The sequence below is a fragment of the Cavia porcellus genome, unplaced genomic scaffold, assembly GCF_034190915.1.
Source record: "Cavia porcellus strain 051 isolate PalLab524CR breed Dunkin Hartley unplaced genomic scaffold, mCavPor4.1 scaffold_20, whole genome shotgun sequence".
Taxonomy (NCBI): domain Eukaryota; kingdom Metazoa; phylum Chordata; class Mammalia; order Rodentia; family Caviidae; genus Cavia; species Cavia porcellus.
In genome coordinates, this window is record NW_026947503.1 from 21,132,011 (window position 1) to 21,150,608 (window position 18,598).

The window sequence follows — 18,598 nt, forward strand, 5'->3', positions numbered from 1 at the left end:
AGGCATTCTTGTCCCACAGTGCCTTGGAGCCTTTCTGACTCCTTCATTTGGTCCAGAATCAAGTTTTTAATTTTTTTATGCAGAATTTCGCTGTGTAGTTTAGGCTACCTGACTTCACTGTGTAGCTCAGGCTGACTTTGAATTCGCTGTGATCCTCCTGCCTCAACCTCCGGAGTGCCGGGATTACAAACGCCACCACTACCAACTCAGAATCAAGGTTTTGATTGTAGAACTTACTATTTTAAAAGTTGAATGAGAGTTTTATGAAGCGTCGGTACGCAAGGCAGCTATATTCCTAAGTTTGGAAGGTCGACATTTATTTTTTATCTTTGTCTTTGATTTCATTCTATGGCAATAAAAATTTTCCAGTCACCAGTTTTAGGCTATTCTTGATAGCTTCTATTTTCTTCACACAATACTTGCCACTTGTGGGTTTTAGATTTCCTTTATTACTGTACAGCTTCCAGTAGGCACCAAAATAAATAGCAATAGTTATAACCAAAATATCTTCTTTGTGTGTGGAAAAACAGACATAGAGCATTCTTGTATAACCTTAGTTCAGGTTATTGATTTCCATGTGAAAGTATGCCTACATTTAAGTGTAAGCTTTAATTTCTGTCTACCCAGGCTCAATAATCAAAAATTTACATTCGGGTAGGGATTTGGAAATTTTTTGTTTGATTGATTTTTGCCAAAAAGGCTCCCCCTCCAAATAGTATTAGGACTTAGAATTTTGAAGCATTTTTTAGTAACACTTTTGATGTTCTAATGCTATATATTTTTCTCTGCCATATATTGAAAAATGTGAGGAAAAAACGATGGCATTAGAAAAATTACTGTAGTATCAAAATACAGCCTTCTTAGCAAAAGAAATTGGTGGCCCTTATTTTAATTGAGTTTTCCAGAGAGATTAAAAGTTTAAACAATTTCTGGAATATAGAAAGATAAGATTATTGAATGGAATAGAAAGGACATGAGAAATGGGTTTTCATTTCTGTAATGGGATCTTTAGAAATCTACACTTAGGGTTCCTGAAGAAAATTGTGCTAATCAGAGTAACAACCTAAGTTCAGACCCCAGTGATAAGCAATATTTATTGTGAAACCTTAAAAAATTAAAACCTAGCTTCCTGCCTCATTTGCTTTCATCTGTCAAAATTGTGAATATTACCAGGCTTGGTGGTGTACTACTGTAATCTCAGTGCTCTGGAGTCTAAGGCAGGAGGCTCTCTGCTAGTTCAAGGCCAGTTCTCTAAGAGAGAATAGCTTCAAGTTAGGGTCTTGAATTCTAAAGCAAATTGAAATAAATTTAATGTATTTCCTCAGAGTTGTAAGGAGTTGATGTGATTCTTTCATGACCAAGTTCCTGTAAAACCTGTAGTGTCCTAATTCCTATCCAGGAGCCCTGGACTTGTGTTTTTTTTTTTTTTTTTGTCTTTTTCATTTTTATCGGTGCCAGGGATCGAACTCACGAATGCCTGCTTGCAAGGCAGGCGCTTATGCCGCTGAGCTAAATCTCCAGCCCCAGCCCTGGACTTGTTAATGTGACAGTGCAAACCTATAACAAATCAACTGGCCTATCTTCACAGTAGATACTTTCCCCCTACAATATGTAGGGCTTTAGTTATCAATTAAAAATTTATAAGAAGTAGAACACACTAGAATATTAATAATTTCTGATCTCTACTTGTAATTTATTATTAATAATGTTGGAAAACTTCCTACTTGGAAGATTTACATTCATCTAGGCTTTTACAGATAATGTTTCCTTTGAATAATAAGGATAGTCATTGAATTTCATATCTTATTTATATTAATATTTCATTAATAACATCATTTGTGGCATATGAGCTTTTTTAGAAATACTTCAATAGTATTAGTGTTAAATTGTCTTTTAGCTTTAATAGTCAAAGTAATCAAAAGTAACATTTTAAATGAAAGTTTTTGATTTAAAGTTTTAATAATACCTAATATTTTAGTTTTCTCAGTGTGATAAACATTCTATAGCTATAAGACTGATACAGTTTTTATTGGTATGTGGGTATGTCTTTCTAAACTTGTAATGATTATACAGTTTGGAGATTTCCAAGCAATTCATCCATAGCAAATAAAGGTTTTTTTTTTCAATAAATCTGAATAAAATAATTTCCTTTAAAAAGAAATATGTAATATTAATATACATGTTTTTGGCAATAAAAAGATAGCATATGCATGTTGATATTTTATCATCATTGAAACATGATGTGGGGATAGCTCTTGTCCAGGAGGCCCAAAAAGAGAAACAACGCAGCCTCTAGTGGCTGTAGTGCATATTGCACTTATTTTTGAAATGGTACTGAACTGTAATCCTGAATTATTCAGTCAGCACACTTCTGAGTGCATACTAAATGCATAGGGCTCTGATGGATGCTAGTGATGCCCTTTCCTTCTGTCATGGAATTACAGTGAAATAGAGACATTAATTCTAGCAGTCAAAGACATAGCTATGTAATTACAAACTAAAGATTTTGGCTTCTTAGCTTGCACAGTCTGAAGAAATGAGACTTGAAAGGAGATACCAGGAAAACACAGAAGTGAGAGAGGATGGAGGATAGGTTGAAAGTACATTCTGTGGAGAGAAATTTTGTCTGTAAAGATACTAGAGCAACATGGGGTATGGAATACTTGAATAAAAGGCCAGTGAGGTGAGATAACCATGCAGCACGGGAGAGTACTATGAACCAAGATTTGTAAAGAAGACACAGACTTTATAGACCCCTGTTAGTTTTGATTAGGATAATGAAAGATAACTGAGGATATTATGAAGTTCTGAAATATTCAGATTTACATTTTGAAAACCACAAAAGAGTAATTCTCTACATGGCAAGAAATGAAATGTCAAAGGGTCAGAGGCTGTATGGGGAGGGCTGTTGTATTTTTAGTAGTTCAGGTGAGATGGTCTACAGTGATGGGCTACCAGAGTGCCAATGGAGAATAAGACATGAATAGATTTAGACTGGGTTATTGGGTTCAATGTGAGGAAAGAATAGTGTAATGAATAGCTCCATATACTCTTGACTTGCTGCATATGTGGGTGCAAGGCAGTGCTGTCTCCTGAGATTGTGAAATTAGGGATACAATTAAACATTTCAGGATAGAAAGTATAGGGTAAGGAAAAAATGGCCTGTGTCCAAGTTTTGAATAACTTTAAAATTTATTGACCATAAAGAAACTATTTTATATTAGTCAGAGAAAGAAATGGAAAATAAGAGGAGTAATGTGGATTAATTTGTGTTTACAGAAGCCAAGGTATGAAAGTGCCTTGAAAAAAAATGAGGTGATCTACAGCACAGCACACATGCACACGCACATGCGCACACACACACACACATACAAAGTGAATTTAATAGCCACAGACTAAAACTAGCTGTTAGATGTTTTCACATTTGCTATAGTAGTACAGCTTTCTCTCTATAAAGTAATGAAAACAAGGGTTAATTTAAGCTGTTTGAGAACAGATGGTTGGAGAATAAAGGCTATATTTAGTGTTTCAAGAAATTTAACTTCATTAGGGAGAAAAAAATCAAAGTCTGTAGATACCTTAAAATTATTTTTTGTTAATCCTATTGTGAGATATATCTGTATCTGAGTTTTATTTCATTGCAAATGCATAATAGTGTTTCCTTGTGAATAAATGATTTGTTTCTTTCCTATTGTCAGATATTTCTAATTTTTATTTGAGCAACAAACTCAAGATTTAAATTTAAACCCATGTTTGTTTTAGATGTGGAATTTTTCTTCGCAAATTCTAAAGTGTTAGTTATACTAATACTTGTCAGTTGGTCAAAGTGTAAAATTTGATCATTTTCTCATATCTTCTAATACGTAAAACTTTCAATAATGAAAAATTAAAAAAGCAAAAATCTAAAACTGTAAAGACATGTAACTTAAAAACAAGAGGAACTTCTTATTCAAGAGACAACTCCAGAGGATAGATTTGATGAATTGTATTAGTTTAAAGCTTCATTTTAATGAAAAGCACTGTGAACAAGATTTATATATAAATGTGTATAACTACACAGATACACATGTGCATGCATGCATACATGTACAGGTCTCTGCATCTATAGGTTACCTATTCTTGGATTTGATGAACCACTAGTTAAAAATATTTGAGGAAAACTTGTTTATTATTCACCAGATAATGGAATTTAACAGCCATTTACATAATTTTTCCAGTGTATTAGATGCTATAAATAATCCAGAGGTGCTTTAAAGCATAAGGGAAAATATGCATAAGTTATATGCAAATATTATGGCATTTTAGATGAGAATCTTGAACATCTGTGGATTGTTCTGTGGTATGGGTGTATGTGTGTGTGTGTCTTGGAGCCATTCTGCCATGGATAATGAGAGAACTGTAGTTATTTATGGTTAGGGCTCTACACCGACAATTGACTAGTGAGGGACATGGAAGAACTTTATGAAGTGACAAAATCACTATTTGTTGATTCTGCTGGTGGTTATGTGAATATATATTTTTATCAAAATTAGACTGAAGTCTATTTTTGTATATGTTATATTTTAATGAAATTGAAAAAATAAATTTTACTTACTTGAGTGCATCAAAAAATAGCCGTTTATATTAGACTAATCTGTTAAACAGGAGAAATGCATTCTGACGGAGTCTTTATAGTCAGAAAGAATAACAAAAATACACACCTAACAGTGATTTCTATCATGTAAGCATATTTTCAAGGATAGAAACATACATTAATAGATAATTTTTAGATCTAAAAGAATTATCACAAAAATTTCTTATTAATGAAAATGGACTGTTATGTAATTTCTTATGTCTGTCTTTTTGTTGTCTTGTTCTCTGTGTATCTTCGAAGGGTTGTTTAAGGTTCAGTTATTATTAAAGTCTTTTCTTTTGGTTTGGCTCATTGTGCTATCTGAATGTCCTTCTGTATTTTATATATTATACTGAGGTACACTTACTTTCTTGCTTTTCTTTGATCATTTTTCCATGTCTATTCATTTTTCTTGTTGAGCACAATACTTGAAAAATAGTAGATTTTGAATAAATGTTGAAGTTTCAGCTAAATTTACTTTTAATTTATTGATATTATGTTGAGCTCTTACTCTGTCAGTAGCAGGACATATAACAGTGAACAAGATAAGACATCATTGTCTTTATAGAATTTATATTATAGTGGAAGAGATACATTGAATAACTTATACTGAGTATATGATTATTTAGATTGAGGAAAGTAGGAGGGGGCCTCTATGTGAGCAGAGAAATTTTGAAGGAATGACACAAGATACATAAAAATGAGAACCCACTTGCCACCGGAAGAGCCTGTTGAGCCCAGTAATAGTTTCCTGAAATTGAGAGGTTTCCGTGGCTTCAAGACTTTTTTCTAAAAGCAAAAAAGTCCTGGATAAACCCTGGAAAGGCAAATTCCTCTACCTGTGCGGTAGAGTCCATTTCCCTTTCGTTTAACAGATTTAATTTCCTGCAGTCAAGCTTTCTGTCACATCATTCTTTCTTTGTAAATTCTTAATCATTCCTTACCTCTTGGATTAGGAAAACTTTTTCTGGATACTACATCAATTTTTACTTTTTTTCCCAGTTATTCTCAGTCATTCTTTTATCACCTCTCATTTATGTTTCAAACATCCATTTTAATGGGGCTCAATTCTCATTACTCTGTTAATATTTCTCAGTGAACAGTTTCACTTGCTAAAATCACTCATTGCTATCATTTTCTTCTTCCAGCCTTTAAGTAATCTGACAAAGCTCACTCGATACTTGAAACACAGTTCTTTCATTTTCAACAGTCCTTCTCGTTTTCCTTCTACTTTATTAACTGTTTCTTTTCTTTTTTTCAGTAATGGATCTGTCAGGGTCATTCTCATGGTTAAAATCTTCTGACTTATTATAATGTCTTTTGAGCTTACTTATATGTCCAAAAGGAGATACTCAATACTTCTTTATTTCTGTTCCTGCTAAGATAATCAGTTCCTTTTCTAAATTAATAACCACTCATGTCCTCAAATGAGAAATCTGGAAGTCATTGTTTTTACAAAATACTGGGTTTTGTGGCATTTTTATGTATGCATATAGCATTTTGGTTATATCCATTCCCATGTTTCCCATCCTTTAAATCCTTTTTCTCCCCCTTATTACCTTCCTATTGTTTAATCTTCTTCTTTTGCTATGTTCATTCCTTTTATATTAGGAAAAATGTGATATATTTTCTGTGTCTCACTTGTTTCACTTGACATGGTTTTCAGTTTCAAACAATTTTCCTGCAAATAACATAATTTCATTCTTCTTTGTGGCTGAATAATATTTCAGAGTTTCTTGATCCACATTTCTTTAGACATTTACTCATTGATGGGCTCCCAGGCTCTTGTGAACTGTGCTGCAATTAACATGAGTATACAGGTATCTCTCTACTATGATACCCTTAATTCTACCAATCCAAGGAGTGCTATAGCTGGCTTATATGAGTAATTCTATTTTTACTTTTTTGAGAAACCCCGTATTGATTTCCATAGTGGCTGTTCTAATTTACATTCTACTAAGAGTTATAAAATTCATTTTCCCTGCATCCTCATCCTCATTCATTGTATTTTGTATTCTGACTGGGATGAGATGAATTCTCAGTGTAGATTTGATTTGCATTTGCCTGATAGGTATTTTCATAAAATTATTGGCCATTTGTAGTTTTCTTTGACTAAGTGTTTGTTCCCTTCATTTGCCGATTGGATTGTGTTTCTTTGGGAGTTAAGTTCTTTGAGTTCTTTATATAGTCTATATATTAATCCTTTATCTCAAGAGTAACAAGCAAAGGTTCATTCTGTTGTCTCTTGTTTTCCTTTGTTGTAAAGCTTTTTAATGTTGATTCTTACTATTATTTTCTGAGCTATTGAAATCCTACTCAGAAAGTCTTTGTCTGTGTATTTTGAAGTGTTTTCCATGAGTTGTATTCTAACATTTCAAAATTAATTTCAGGTCTTATATTTAGATTTTTGATACATTTTTAGTGAATTTTTATGTAGGACTAGAGATGGAAATCTAGTTGCAGTCTTACATGTATGGATAATCAGTTTTTAAAATACTGTTTGTTGAAGAGGCTGTCTTTTCTCTGTGCTTTCTGGGTTCTTTGTCAAAAATCAGTTTGCTATAGTTGTATGTGCTTCTCTCTGTTCTTCTGTAGGATTCCATTTGTCTGTGTACCTATTTTTATGCCAGTATCATGCTATTTTTAGTTACTGTGGCTCTGTAGGATATTTTGAAATTGAGTATTATGGTATCTCTAATATTCATCTTTTTGCTCAGGGTTATTTTGGTTGTTCTGGGTCTTTTGTGTTTCCATTATTAGTTTAGGATTTTTTTCCTACTTCTATGAAAAATGTCATTGGTGTTTTGATGGGGATTGCAATGACTCTGTAGCTTTGCTTTTGATAGGGATTGCTGTAGATCTGTAGAATGGCCTTTTTTTTTTTAAACAGCATTAATTTTGCAGATCCATGATCATGATAGGTCTTTCCATCTTCTAATGTCATAATCAATTTCTTTCATTAGTGTCCTGTGATTTTTACTCTATAGAGGTCTTTCACCTGCTTGGTTATGTTGATTCCTAGGTATTTTATTGAATTCTTTTTGAAGGTATTGTGAATAGAATTGTTTTCTTGATTTCTTTCTTAGCTAACTTCATTATTAGTACACAGAAAATGTATTGATTTTTGTTCATTGATTTTGTATCCTGCCACTTTGCTGAATTTTTTTTATCAAATCTAAAATTTTTGGGGGGAGCCTTTATGGTTTTTTATGTGTAAGATCATATCTACAAATAATAATTTGACTTTTTTCCTTTTCTGTTTGTGTTTCTTTTATTTCTTTTCTGGCTAAATTTTCAAGTATTGTATTGAGTAGGAGTGTATAGAGTGAACATCTTTGTTTTGGTCCTGATTTTAGAGAACATATTTTCAGTTTTTCCCCATTGAGTGTGCTACTAGCTATGGATTTCTCAGACCATAGCCTTTATGATCTTGATGATCTTGTACCTAGTTGCTTTAGGGATTTTATCATGAAGGGATGTTGAATTTTTAAAAGGCTTTTTCTACCCCAGTTGATAATGTGATTTTTTTCACCCTTGTTTTATACATTCATTTATGTGGCATAAGATGTTTTTTGGTTTGTATATATTGAATAGTCCTTGTATCCTGGAAATGAAACCAAGTTGATCATGTTGTATCTTCATTTTAATGTTATTGAATTGTGTTTGGAAGTATTTCATTAAATTTTGTTGTGCCTATATTCATCAAGGATATTGATCTCTAAATTCTCTGTGTGTGTGTGTGTGTCCTTATCAGGTTTTGGTATCATGGTGATACTGGCTTCATATAGTGAATTTGGAAGCATTTCTTTCTTTTCAGTTTCATGCAGTATTTTGAAGAGCATTGCTATTAGATTTTCTTTAAAGGTATGGTAAAAATTCTGCAGCCAATCTATTTGTTCCTGGGCTTTTCATTGTTGGGAGACTTTTTTTTATTACTGTTTTCAGTCTCTCCTTGTTATTGATGTATTTAGGTTTATATACTCTTGGTTCAATTTTGTTAGGTCCAGTGTACCTAGAAATTTACCCATTTCTTCTAGGCTCTTGTTCTTCTAGGCATGTATATTTTTAAAATAGATTCAATGTTCCTCTGCATTTTTGTGATGCCTATTATAATCTCCTTATCCCCTTTTTTGTAGTGCCCTTGATTTGAGTCTTGTCTGTCTTTTGATTACTTTGGCTAAGGGTTTATATTTATCTTATCAAAAAACCAACTGCTTAGCAGCATAATTTGTATTAGCTAAATCTTGGAAACAACCAAAATGCTCATCAACTGCAGAGTGGATGAAAAAGATATGTTATTTTTATACAATGGAATATTACTCAGCTATAAAAAGGATATTCTATATTATTACTCCTTTTTTGTTTTGCTTTTTTTCCCTTTAAATAAAATAAAATAAAATAAAAAACCAACTCTTGTTTCAATGATTTTTTTGTTCTTTTATTATCTATTAATAATCTCTATTATTTTTCTATCTATTAGTTGGTTTTAGTGTTTTTGTTTTCCTTGGGCCTTCAATACATAATTAGGTTCTTTGCAATCTCTTTGATTTTTTGATATTGGCACTCATAAAATTGCTCCTATATGTACTGTTTTGTCGTATCCCAGAGATTCTAGCATATTATGTTTCTATTTTAATTTGATTCAAGGAATTTAAATTTTTTTCCTTCATTAATGATTTGCCAATCAAAGTTAAATTTTTTACATAGTTATTCTTGCTGTGAATTTCAAGTTTCACTACATTATGATCTGATATTATGACAGTCATTATTTCAGTAATTTTGTATTTGTTAAGACTTTCTAAATGGTCTAAAATATTATATATTTTGGAGTAAGTTATGTGAATTATTGGAAGGAATGTATATTCTGCAATTGTTACATAGATAACTGTGTTTGTACATAACTATTAAGTTTATTTGATCTATGGTGTAGTAAAACTGTTGTTTCTTTGTGAATTTCTTTTGTCTAGATAATATGTTTATTTATTTATTTATTTATTTATTTATTTATTTATTTAAAAGAGGAAAAAAGATAGCAGCACAATTTGTAATTGCTAGATCATGGAAACAACCCAAATGTCCATCAACTGAGGAATGGATAAAAAAGCTGTGGTACTTCTATATAATGGAGTACTACTCAGCTGTAAAGAAGGATCACATTGAGGTATTTATCAATAAATGGGCGCAGCTTGAAACCATACTCGTAAGTGAACTAAATCAAACTCGCATCTGTGAACTCCGAATAGTTTCCCTAGTGTAGGAAATGAATCAAATATATAAAAGTACATGATAACCATGATTCCCCATTATATGGCCTTGAAGCCTTACAAAATTGTCACTCATTACTTGGAATGGCTTTATTCTGGGCTGTTTGATATCATGGCCGGTGATGCAATGAACAGCCACTTTGAAGAAAATAAGACATAATAACAGCTAGTGCTGATTTAATAACATCTTGTCTTAAAGCCATACCAAACTATGGTTCTTCTGTCTCCATTGATTTTATTATGTTGTAACTTGCTGGACTTTATCGTATGTGGTAGTATAAACAAAAATTGTTATAGGCAAAGAGATAATGTTGAAACCATTGATCATTTTTCTCTGTTAGCTGGTTCTAAATACTCTACAATGCTTTCACCCACTTGAATGGTGTTACACGGTCTTGATATATTTGATGCTATAGCATATGAAGTTATATTCAAATATTTCAAAGAAAAAGACACTATGGTAACTACTATTAAGTTGGGTTATTTGGTGGTGAAGCACTAGGTTGCTGAAAGTGTTATGCTTTAACCTGTATTGTTATGTTGTTATGCCCCCTTTTATCTCATCCTCTCCCTTATTCATTAAAAAATCATTTAATTTTTTAAAAAAATATATCAACCAATAAAAAATGCTCCTGGTTCTGTAGGGAAAAAGAAACCCTTTACAACTGTTGGTTAGAGAGTAGACTAGTACAAACACTGTGGAAATCAGTGTGGAGATTCCTCAAAAAATTAGGATTAGAGGTCCCATTCAACCCAGGTATTCCCCTTCTGTGTATCTTCCCAGAAGGATTGAAAAACATCACACCACAGTGACATGTGAAACCATAAGGTTCAAAATATACAATAGTCACTGTGAAATGGAAGGAAACTAAAAGAAGAAACTAAGATAGGGGAAAAGAGAAAGGATAGAAGGGAAAAGAAAAAAATGCAAGTTAGTTATACCATTAGTGTCACTTAGTTCACTGAATAGGAAAGGTTGTGCTAATATTGATTGAAGTAAGTTTTATGCCCATATTTTGTACTTGAGTGACTAAAGATAATGTTGTGTAATTTATCAACAATTGTTACTTTTCCATTATTTTGTTGTGAAAATTTGTTTTACCTTTTCTTCTTAATATTAACAAATAAAGTAATTTAAAAAAAAAGAAAATTAACATTTTCCCATACAATAAAGTAATATAAATGATTTGTGATTTTTTGTGAGATATGCTAATGTATGTTAAAAGAAAAACATTAATAAGTGAAATTATGTACCTCTGTAAAAATGTACATAGAGTAAAATTGTCAGAGCTATTAACAGATTTTTTTTTTCCAGGTGGTGTTAGATCTATTAACAGATTTTTTGCAGGTATTTTATGAGATAACTCTTGATAGTTGATTTTTAGTTCTCTCAGAAAAAAAGTGACCTTAATTTAACCCTTTGTTCTATTGCCTCTCCTCTCCCCTCCCCTCCCCTCTCCTCTCCTCTTCTCTGTTCTCTGTTCTCCTTTTCTTTTCTTCTTTCTTCTTTCTTTCTTTCTTTTTTTCTTGTGTATGTGTGTATGTGTGTGTATTTGTCTTTGATAAATGTTTTTCCAATGTTTTCTTTCTTTTTTTTTTTTTTTTTAGACAGGCCATTTTTGCTATTCTTTTTTCCATGATTTGATGATTCTTTAAGCCTAGAAGAATGTGTCTGTAATTCAGATAACCTCATGTTTGGTGTTTTCAGGCCCATGGTCACTACTGTCAAATGCTGTTACAAGTAAGAGAAGTTTCAATACTTTTTTTTCTTCTTAATCCACACAGAGATTTACCAACAAAAGCAAATTACAGACTGTTGGAAAAACACTCCTATAGACAGTTTAATTTTGGGGCTTTAATAGCGTACTATCTTACAGTATTATTTAAGTGTTTATTTTGTGTAGTTTTCTTTCTTTAGTATTTGTAAGTTCATCAGATCTTTGAGTATCTTCTTGGTAGTTGATATAGCACCCCAATTAATTATGCATGGAGCACTTTTTTTGAAAGAATAAATGTTACTCTGTCTTTTGGTATTAACTCGGGTTAAAATAAAATGTTATTTATGAAGTGCAAAATTTTTGAAGCATGGATGAAATTTAACTTGCTACATCTGACTGAGCTAACTGAATAGAATACATGTTTCCTACTCAGTTTGAGTACCCTCTGAGCTAATTTCCAAAAATAAAAGACTCAAATGAAAACATTTAAATAATTTTAATCAATTCATAAACATTTAAGTAATTATAAATGATTTGAATAATTTTAAAGTCAAAAAGTCACAACATTAGTCATATGGACAACCGAGAATAGCATTAGTTTTATTTTCTATTTTATATAGTATTTGATTTGACTGAATCCTAACTCCTTCCAGGGATGAGGTACTTCTTGTTTTTTCTTTGACTCTATGTTAATTTTATGTACTTAGCATATACTTAAATTTATGTTAAATACCTTATTAATCCTAGTTATTTATTATACTTAAGCTTTGTCTTCTTTGGGTTACTTTATCATGTTTTTTGGGGGGCAGGTACCAGGGATTAAACTCATGACCTCGTGCTTGGCAGGGCAGGTGCTTATGCTGCTAAGCTTATGCTAAACTCCCGGCCCTTATCATGTATTTTGTTTGGGTCTTATTATTAAACAATGTTTGTTGTTACCACCACAAGTGAGAGTGAAGTTGTGATTTATATAACATTTTAAAATATGTTAAATTTATATGTAGTCATTAAAATATATGAAAAGACATAATTGCATTAGTATTTATGCCAGTTTAATTTTGTTCTCTTTGTTTTTCTTGAAAATTAGTCACACTGGATATGCTGCTGTTCTTTACTTTGGGCTTGTTTGTACATTTTGTGTTCTTCGTCTCCATCTTTGACATTTATTTTACATCTCCTTTGGTTCATGGAATGACTCCTCAGTTTACATCATTGCCTCCTCCAGCAAGAAGATTAGTGCTCTTTGTTGCCGATGGCCTGAGAGCAGATGCACTTTATGAATTAGATGAAAATGGAAACTCAAGAGCACCATTTATTAGGTAAGCATATCACTAGTATGTAGACATCTCTTAGAAATGTTTTCTTGAGATCAAGTAAGCAGTAAAATATCTTACTGTTTATCTAACATTGGGCACAGCAGAGGTAATGAGAAAAAGAAAAGGGCACTTCTACATTTTTCTTTGTGTTATATGTTAGCACTATGATGCCAGTTTTCTTCTTGGGGTTATTTCTACTATTTTAGAAGCTGATACCATATGAGTTCAAATGTGTGTCCTTGGCTTCTTTGTAAATTTGTCCTAATTTCCCAAATCTGGCTCACAAATCCTGATACTGTCTTTTCTGTTCTCTCTTTCCTTCTATTTTTCTTTTTGTTGGACTGGTGATTGAAGTTAGAGTGTACGGAGCTGAATACTCAGCCCTTTTTATTTTTTTGGTTTGAGAGACAGTCTCACTAAATTGCCCAAGCTTACCATCTTTCCTGTCTCAGGCAATATTATCTTTACTTTAAAAATAAGCTTTTTTTCTTAATTAATGACAAGCACAAAAACAAGTAAGTTACTGTTTACAGTGGTGTTTACAAAATATAGATGTAAAGTATCAAAAATACATAAAATTAAAAGTTAGAAAGCTCTTTTAAATCTATATCACTATTTAACATAAGTTTGACTTTTATTAACTGACTTTGGGAAGAAATGTTTAATTATCTTAACTTACGAGGCACCTATATATTTGTTCTTTTTCTGATTAATGACATGGCCCTCAAAAACTGTTTGTACTATTTTGGAGAGTTCTAAATCAAGTTTAACAAGAGATTTATCTATACTACTGTTCCTTCATCTTTCTCCCCATGTCATAATTACTTTATCTCTTTATCCTGTTTTTTTTTTTAAATAATTATCATTGTTCAAATTCCGTGAAGACTGGGACTTAAAATTACATTTTTTCTCTAGTTCTTAGACTGCATGTTGGTAGTATCTTAACTTTTCTTGTTGCTGTGCCAAAATACCCAGGACCCAAAGTTAAAGGAGGAAAGATTTATTTAGCTCATAGTTTGTAGAAGTTTCAGCCCATAATTGGCTGTTCCAAGGGTAACACAGCAGACAGGCATCAAAGAGGAGAAACTGTTCATGGTAGGCAAAAGGTAGCAAAGCAAGCAAGGGACCTTAGCTGCTTTTTTCTGCCCCTTCTTTATTCTATCTAGGGCATTGGATAGACTATTTAGGATTAGGGTGGTGCCAAACCAATCGGTGGATTGATTTAGTAACTACCCACCCTTAATCCTAGCACACTTAACCTTAACATCGTACAGTGAATCAATCACACACTCTAGATCCAGCTACCTCTGAAAAAGCCCCACCTATGACTGCATAGTCTTTGGGAGACATCCAAACACAAACCATAACAGGCAATTAACAAGTATTTGTTGTCTTCAGGAAGAATAAATGATCTTGAATACTGTGTTAAGTTTATAGCGGCTTGAAGATAAAGTTTATAGTGGCTTGAGGATGCTTAATAAAATAAATGAGCAACTTAATAGGGAAACAGTTGAAAAATAAGATCAAACTAGAGTTAAGTGTAATACACAAAAATCTTTAAGATAAATTGCTACAAATAATTATTTGGATTACACATTTGGGTGAATTTCTTAGTTGACAAAGAAAAGACAAATATAGTTTGTTTCGGGTTTTCTTGTTTAAAGCAAAACAGGATAAGAAATGATACAAAATTTAAAAAAAAAAGTAGGAAGTTAACCCTAGTTAATGTATTGCATATTTTTATCTCAGAATTGGTTGTTCAGTTATAAAATCTAGACACAAAATGGTCAATTCAACAGTGACAGCACAAACTGTTCTTTCTGATAAACTGAAAATAGTATAGTTATCTATTTAGCATACATATACATACATACATTTATATATATTTACCAACATACATATAATCTTTTCCTTTCTTCCTGCTTTACTTTCTCCTATTCCAGTAGTTTGGTCCTTTTGAGTACAATATCTGTGTATATTTTGGATCTTATTACTCTTTCAGATTTTTATTTTTTATTTTTATACTGGGGAGATAATACAGTATTTATAAATATGAGTTTGATTGCGTTCACTTGTGAGTGTCAAGTTGCCTCCATTTACCTATAAAAGCCTCAAGATTATCCTTTTTATAACCGAGTAATATTCCATTGTATAAAAATACCATATCTTTTTTATCCATTTCACAGTTGGTGGACATTTGGGTTATTTCTAGGATTTAACTGTTACAATTTGTGCTACTATAAACATGAGTGTGCATATATTGCTGTAGCATGTCAATATCAATTTTTCTGGGAAAATATTCAGGAGGGAGAATAGCTGGATTGAATGGGACTCCCAATCCTAGTTTTTTGAGAAATCTCCACACTGATTTCCACAGTGGTTGCACTAGTTCACATCCCCACCAGCAGTGGAGTTGATTTCTTGATGGCAGCCATTCTTTTGGAGTAAGATGAAATCTCAATGTTGTTTTTTAATTTATATTTCTTGAATGACCAGTGATATTGAACATTTCTTCATATATTTATTTGCCACTTGTATTTCTTCATCTGAGAAGTACATATTTGTTTCAGATGCCCATTTGCAAATGAATTTTAGAAATATTTTCTTTAGATCTGTAAGGTACGTTATTGGCATTTTTGATCAGAATTGAATTGTATTAAATCTGTATAACAGTTTTGTCAGTATGACCATTTTTACAATGTTGGTTCTTCCTAACCAAGAGCAAGGGATATCTTTCCATTTTCTGACATCCTCTTCAATCTTCTTTTTGAGAGTGCCATAGTTTTCAACATATAGGTCTTTTACAGCCTTAGATTGATTCCTAAGTATGTCATTATTTTGAATGCTATTGTGAAAGGTATCATTTCCATAATTTCTCTCTCAGTGAGTTTGTAGTTTGCGTACAGGAATGCTATGTATTTATTTATTTTTGTACCAGGGATTGAACTCACAACCTTGCCCTTGCCAGGGATGCGCTTATGCTGCTGAGCTAAATCCCTGGCACTTGCTATTGATTTTTGAGTGTTACCTTTTAATTATCTTTCCTGACAATTTGTAGGCAAGGTATTGCGACACCCTAAACACTTTAGCACTTATGTCTTAAGAGCAGGACTTTTTCTTACATAATCACAATACCGTCATGAGAACAAAATTTAACACTGATGTGTAAATAATAGTGTATATACCAGTTTTATCTGTATAACAAATCATCTCAGTATTTTGTGCTTAAACATCAATAGTGTTGATGTTTTGCCTTATGATTCTGTATAGTGGCTAAGTAGTTCTTTGTCCATTTCACTTTGTTCACTCATGCTACTGCATGGACTCTCTTTATTAATTTTTGACTCTTTTGTTTTGATTTTATAGTGCTGAGCAAGTGATCCACACCTAAGTTATATCCCCTTCCCCTATTCTTTTGCTTTTGATTTCTTCTATAATCTTATTTTTCTAAAGTCTCATGAAGATCTATGTTAACTATCCATCTGTATTGTCTTTTAGGAATATTATAATGCATGAAGGCAGCTGGGGTATATCTCATACACATGTGCCAACAGAATCTCGGCCAGGGCATGTAGCCCTGATAGCTGGGTTTTATGAAGATGTGAGTGCAGTTGCCAAAGGTATTATCTACTTAGACAGTTAAATGAAACTCTTATCATATAAAACTATTCCTTCTTTACCACTAATTATATTATAAATTAAAAAGTATGTCTTGACAAATATTTTAGCATGCTTTACTTACATGACTGTACCTTGGTGTTAAGTCTGGAATTAAGCTTTATTCTTTTATCATGCTGTGCAATTGTAAAAGTATGGTTAGAAGGATGTATGGTTTTCCTAGAGGTTATTCTCAAGAGTTCAAAAGTGATTTTATATTTTACTAAAAAATAAGTTATTTCTTGGTAGTGATATACTGTGCATAACAAAATCTGTCATTAGTTTTGTATTTGTTCTCCAACTAATGATACTATTTGAAAAATCGGTCTTTTGGGATTTATTTCACCACAGATATTTTACTTTTGTTACTGCTTACTTTTTTCTCTGTTATCTGAAGGGTGGAAGGAAAATCCTGTAGAATTTGATTCTCTTTTTAATGAAAGCAAATACACATGGAGCTGGGGAAGTCCGGATATCTTGCCTATGTTTGCCAAAGGTAAGAGTCATTGATTATATTTCCTCAGCCAGCTGTAGGTAATAAATTACTATGCTAAAGTTTTTATACACTATATTTACTGGCTTTGAGACAAATATTTTCGTGTCTCTAGGAGTGTGTATTACAACATGTAGACATGCCAGATTAATTGGCAGTGTGTGCTTCTCAGCTGCACTTGGAGCACAGAATAGTGTTAGATAATATTTCAGAATGAAGAAAATGGTGTATGGCTCTATCACTTAACATTATAATTTTGAATGCACTGAATAATCTCTGTGAACTTCAGTTTTCATGTTTGTAAAATGTGTAAAATTTTTGTAATTAATTTCGACCTCATAGGTTTTAGTATTGAACTAGATAACTTATTGAAACAGTTAAGGAAGTAATTACACATATCTTTGTTATGTTGATGTCTGGTTCATTACACTTCCATCAATTGCTAAAAATCTCATATATAGTCATATAAATATTTAAACATTAAATCTATATTTATAATTTCTGTTTCATTCTATTGACTTTGTCGTATATTTTGGCATTTGATATATATGGGAATAATATGGCATTTATTGAAATGGCATGTATTCAGTTCACAACATTGAATGACATTTGGATTTGTTGTATTTATGTCCAGAAACATATATTTTAAAAAATTTAATTAGAAAATTTATTTATATTATTTTATAAAATCAGTTGGATGAGTTTCATGACCTTAAGTGCTTTTTTATTGGGAACATAATGATTGGTCAATTCACTTAATTGAAAGATTTTGTAACATTAATCTCAGCCATGGGTATAATTACAACAATGGAACTGTTGAAGATAATTCTGTATCCAGAATACAAAATATATATTCAGAATTTTACGTGTGATTTTATAGAACATCATTATGCTGGGCAGGCAAAAAGTAATCAAAATTCATGCCTTTGTATTTTTCCTTCTTTGAGAATCACTTTGGCTTTCTGAGTGACTATGGTGGTTAGGGCAGATTTAATTTCTATGGCTTTTTAAGTTAACTTTCCAACTTAGAGTTACAATTGGTGGGACAGGTTCAATACTTGAATAAGACATTCTCCAAGAGGACTGTTGTGTTTGTTATGGTAACCATCAAACCCACTCAGACATCTTTATTCAGGCTGTGGGAAGTAGAATACTGAGCAGAGGAATATCAGAGAAGTGGCTGAGCAGGGTCATTAGGGCTGAACTGATATTATAGAGACTGTCATTCTTGTATTTCTTCCTTGTAATCTGAAAGTGCCTGTCAAACATAGAAATTGATTATCTTATTAATAAAATCTTACAAGTCTATATTTGTTTACTTGTCTAAATTTTTTAGTAATAAGCAATATTTATTCCCTTATATGGAGAAAAATGCACATAGTCTGTAAAAACAGAAATATTTGAATTTTTCTCTTGTTTCTCGAAAGGTTTATATACCAGAGTTTTAAAATCTATTTTAGATTGTGACATTCTAAGAAGCATGCCTTTTTAAATAGTTTAATTCTTAACAGGAGACAAACTTTGGTACTTATTTTTGT

At 32.0% G+C, this 18,598-nt stretch overlaps 1 protein-coding gene across 20 annotated transcripts in view; it reads left to right on the forward strand.

Annotated features, from left to right (window-relative positions):
• Positions 1–18,598, forward strand: part of Pign (phosphatidylinositol glycan anchor biosynthesis class N) — a 132,334-nt gene that overhangs the window by 762 nt on the left and 112,974 nt on the right. For 9 of the 20 annotated variants that reach the window (XR_010041375.1, XR_010041385.1, XR_010041388.1 and 6 more), the window contains exons 2-6: positions 11,192–11,224; positions 11,489–11,617; positions 12,682–12,913; positions 16,409–16,530; positions 16,965–17,063. Coding sequence is in view for 5 of the 20 variants with exons in the window: in XM_063231519.1 (XP_063087589.1) it covers positions 12,693–12,913; positions 16,409–16,530; positions 16,965–17,063 (442 nt within the window). In the remaining 15 variants the exon portion in view is untranslated. Of the gene's footprint in view, positions 1–11,191; positions 11,225–11,484; positions 11,618–12,681; positions 12,914–16,408; positions 16,531–16,964; positions 17,064–18,598 lie in introns of all 20 variants that reach the window. The other 11 variants (XR_010041383.1, XR_010041379.1, XR_010041384.1 and 8 more) reach the window with 7 other exon arrangements.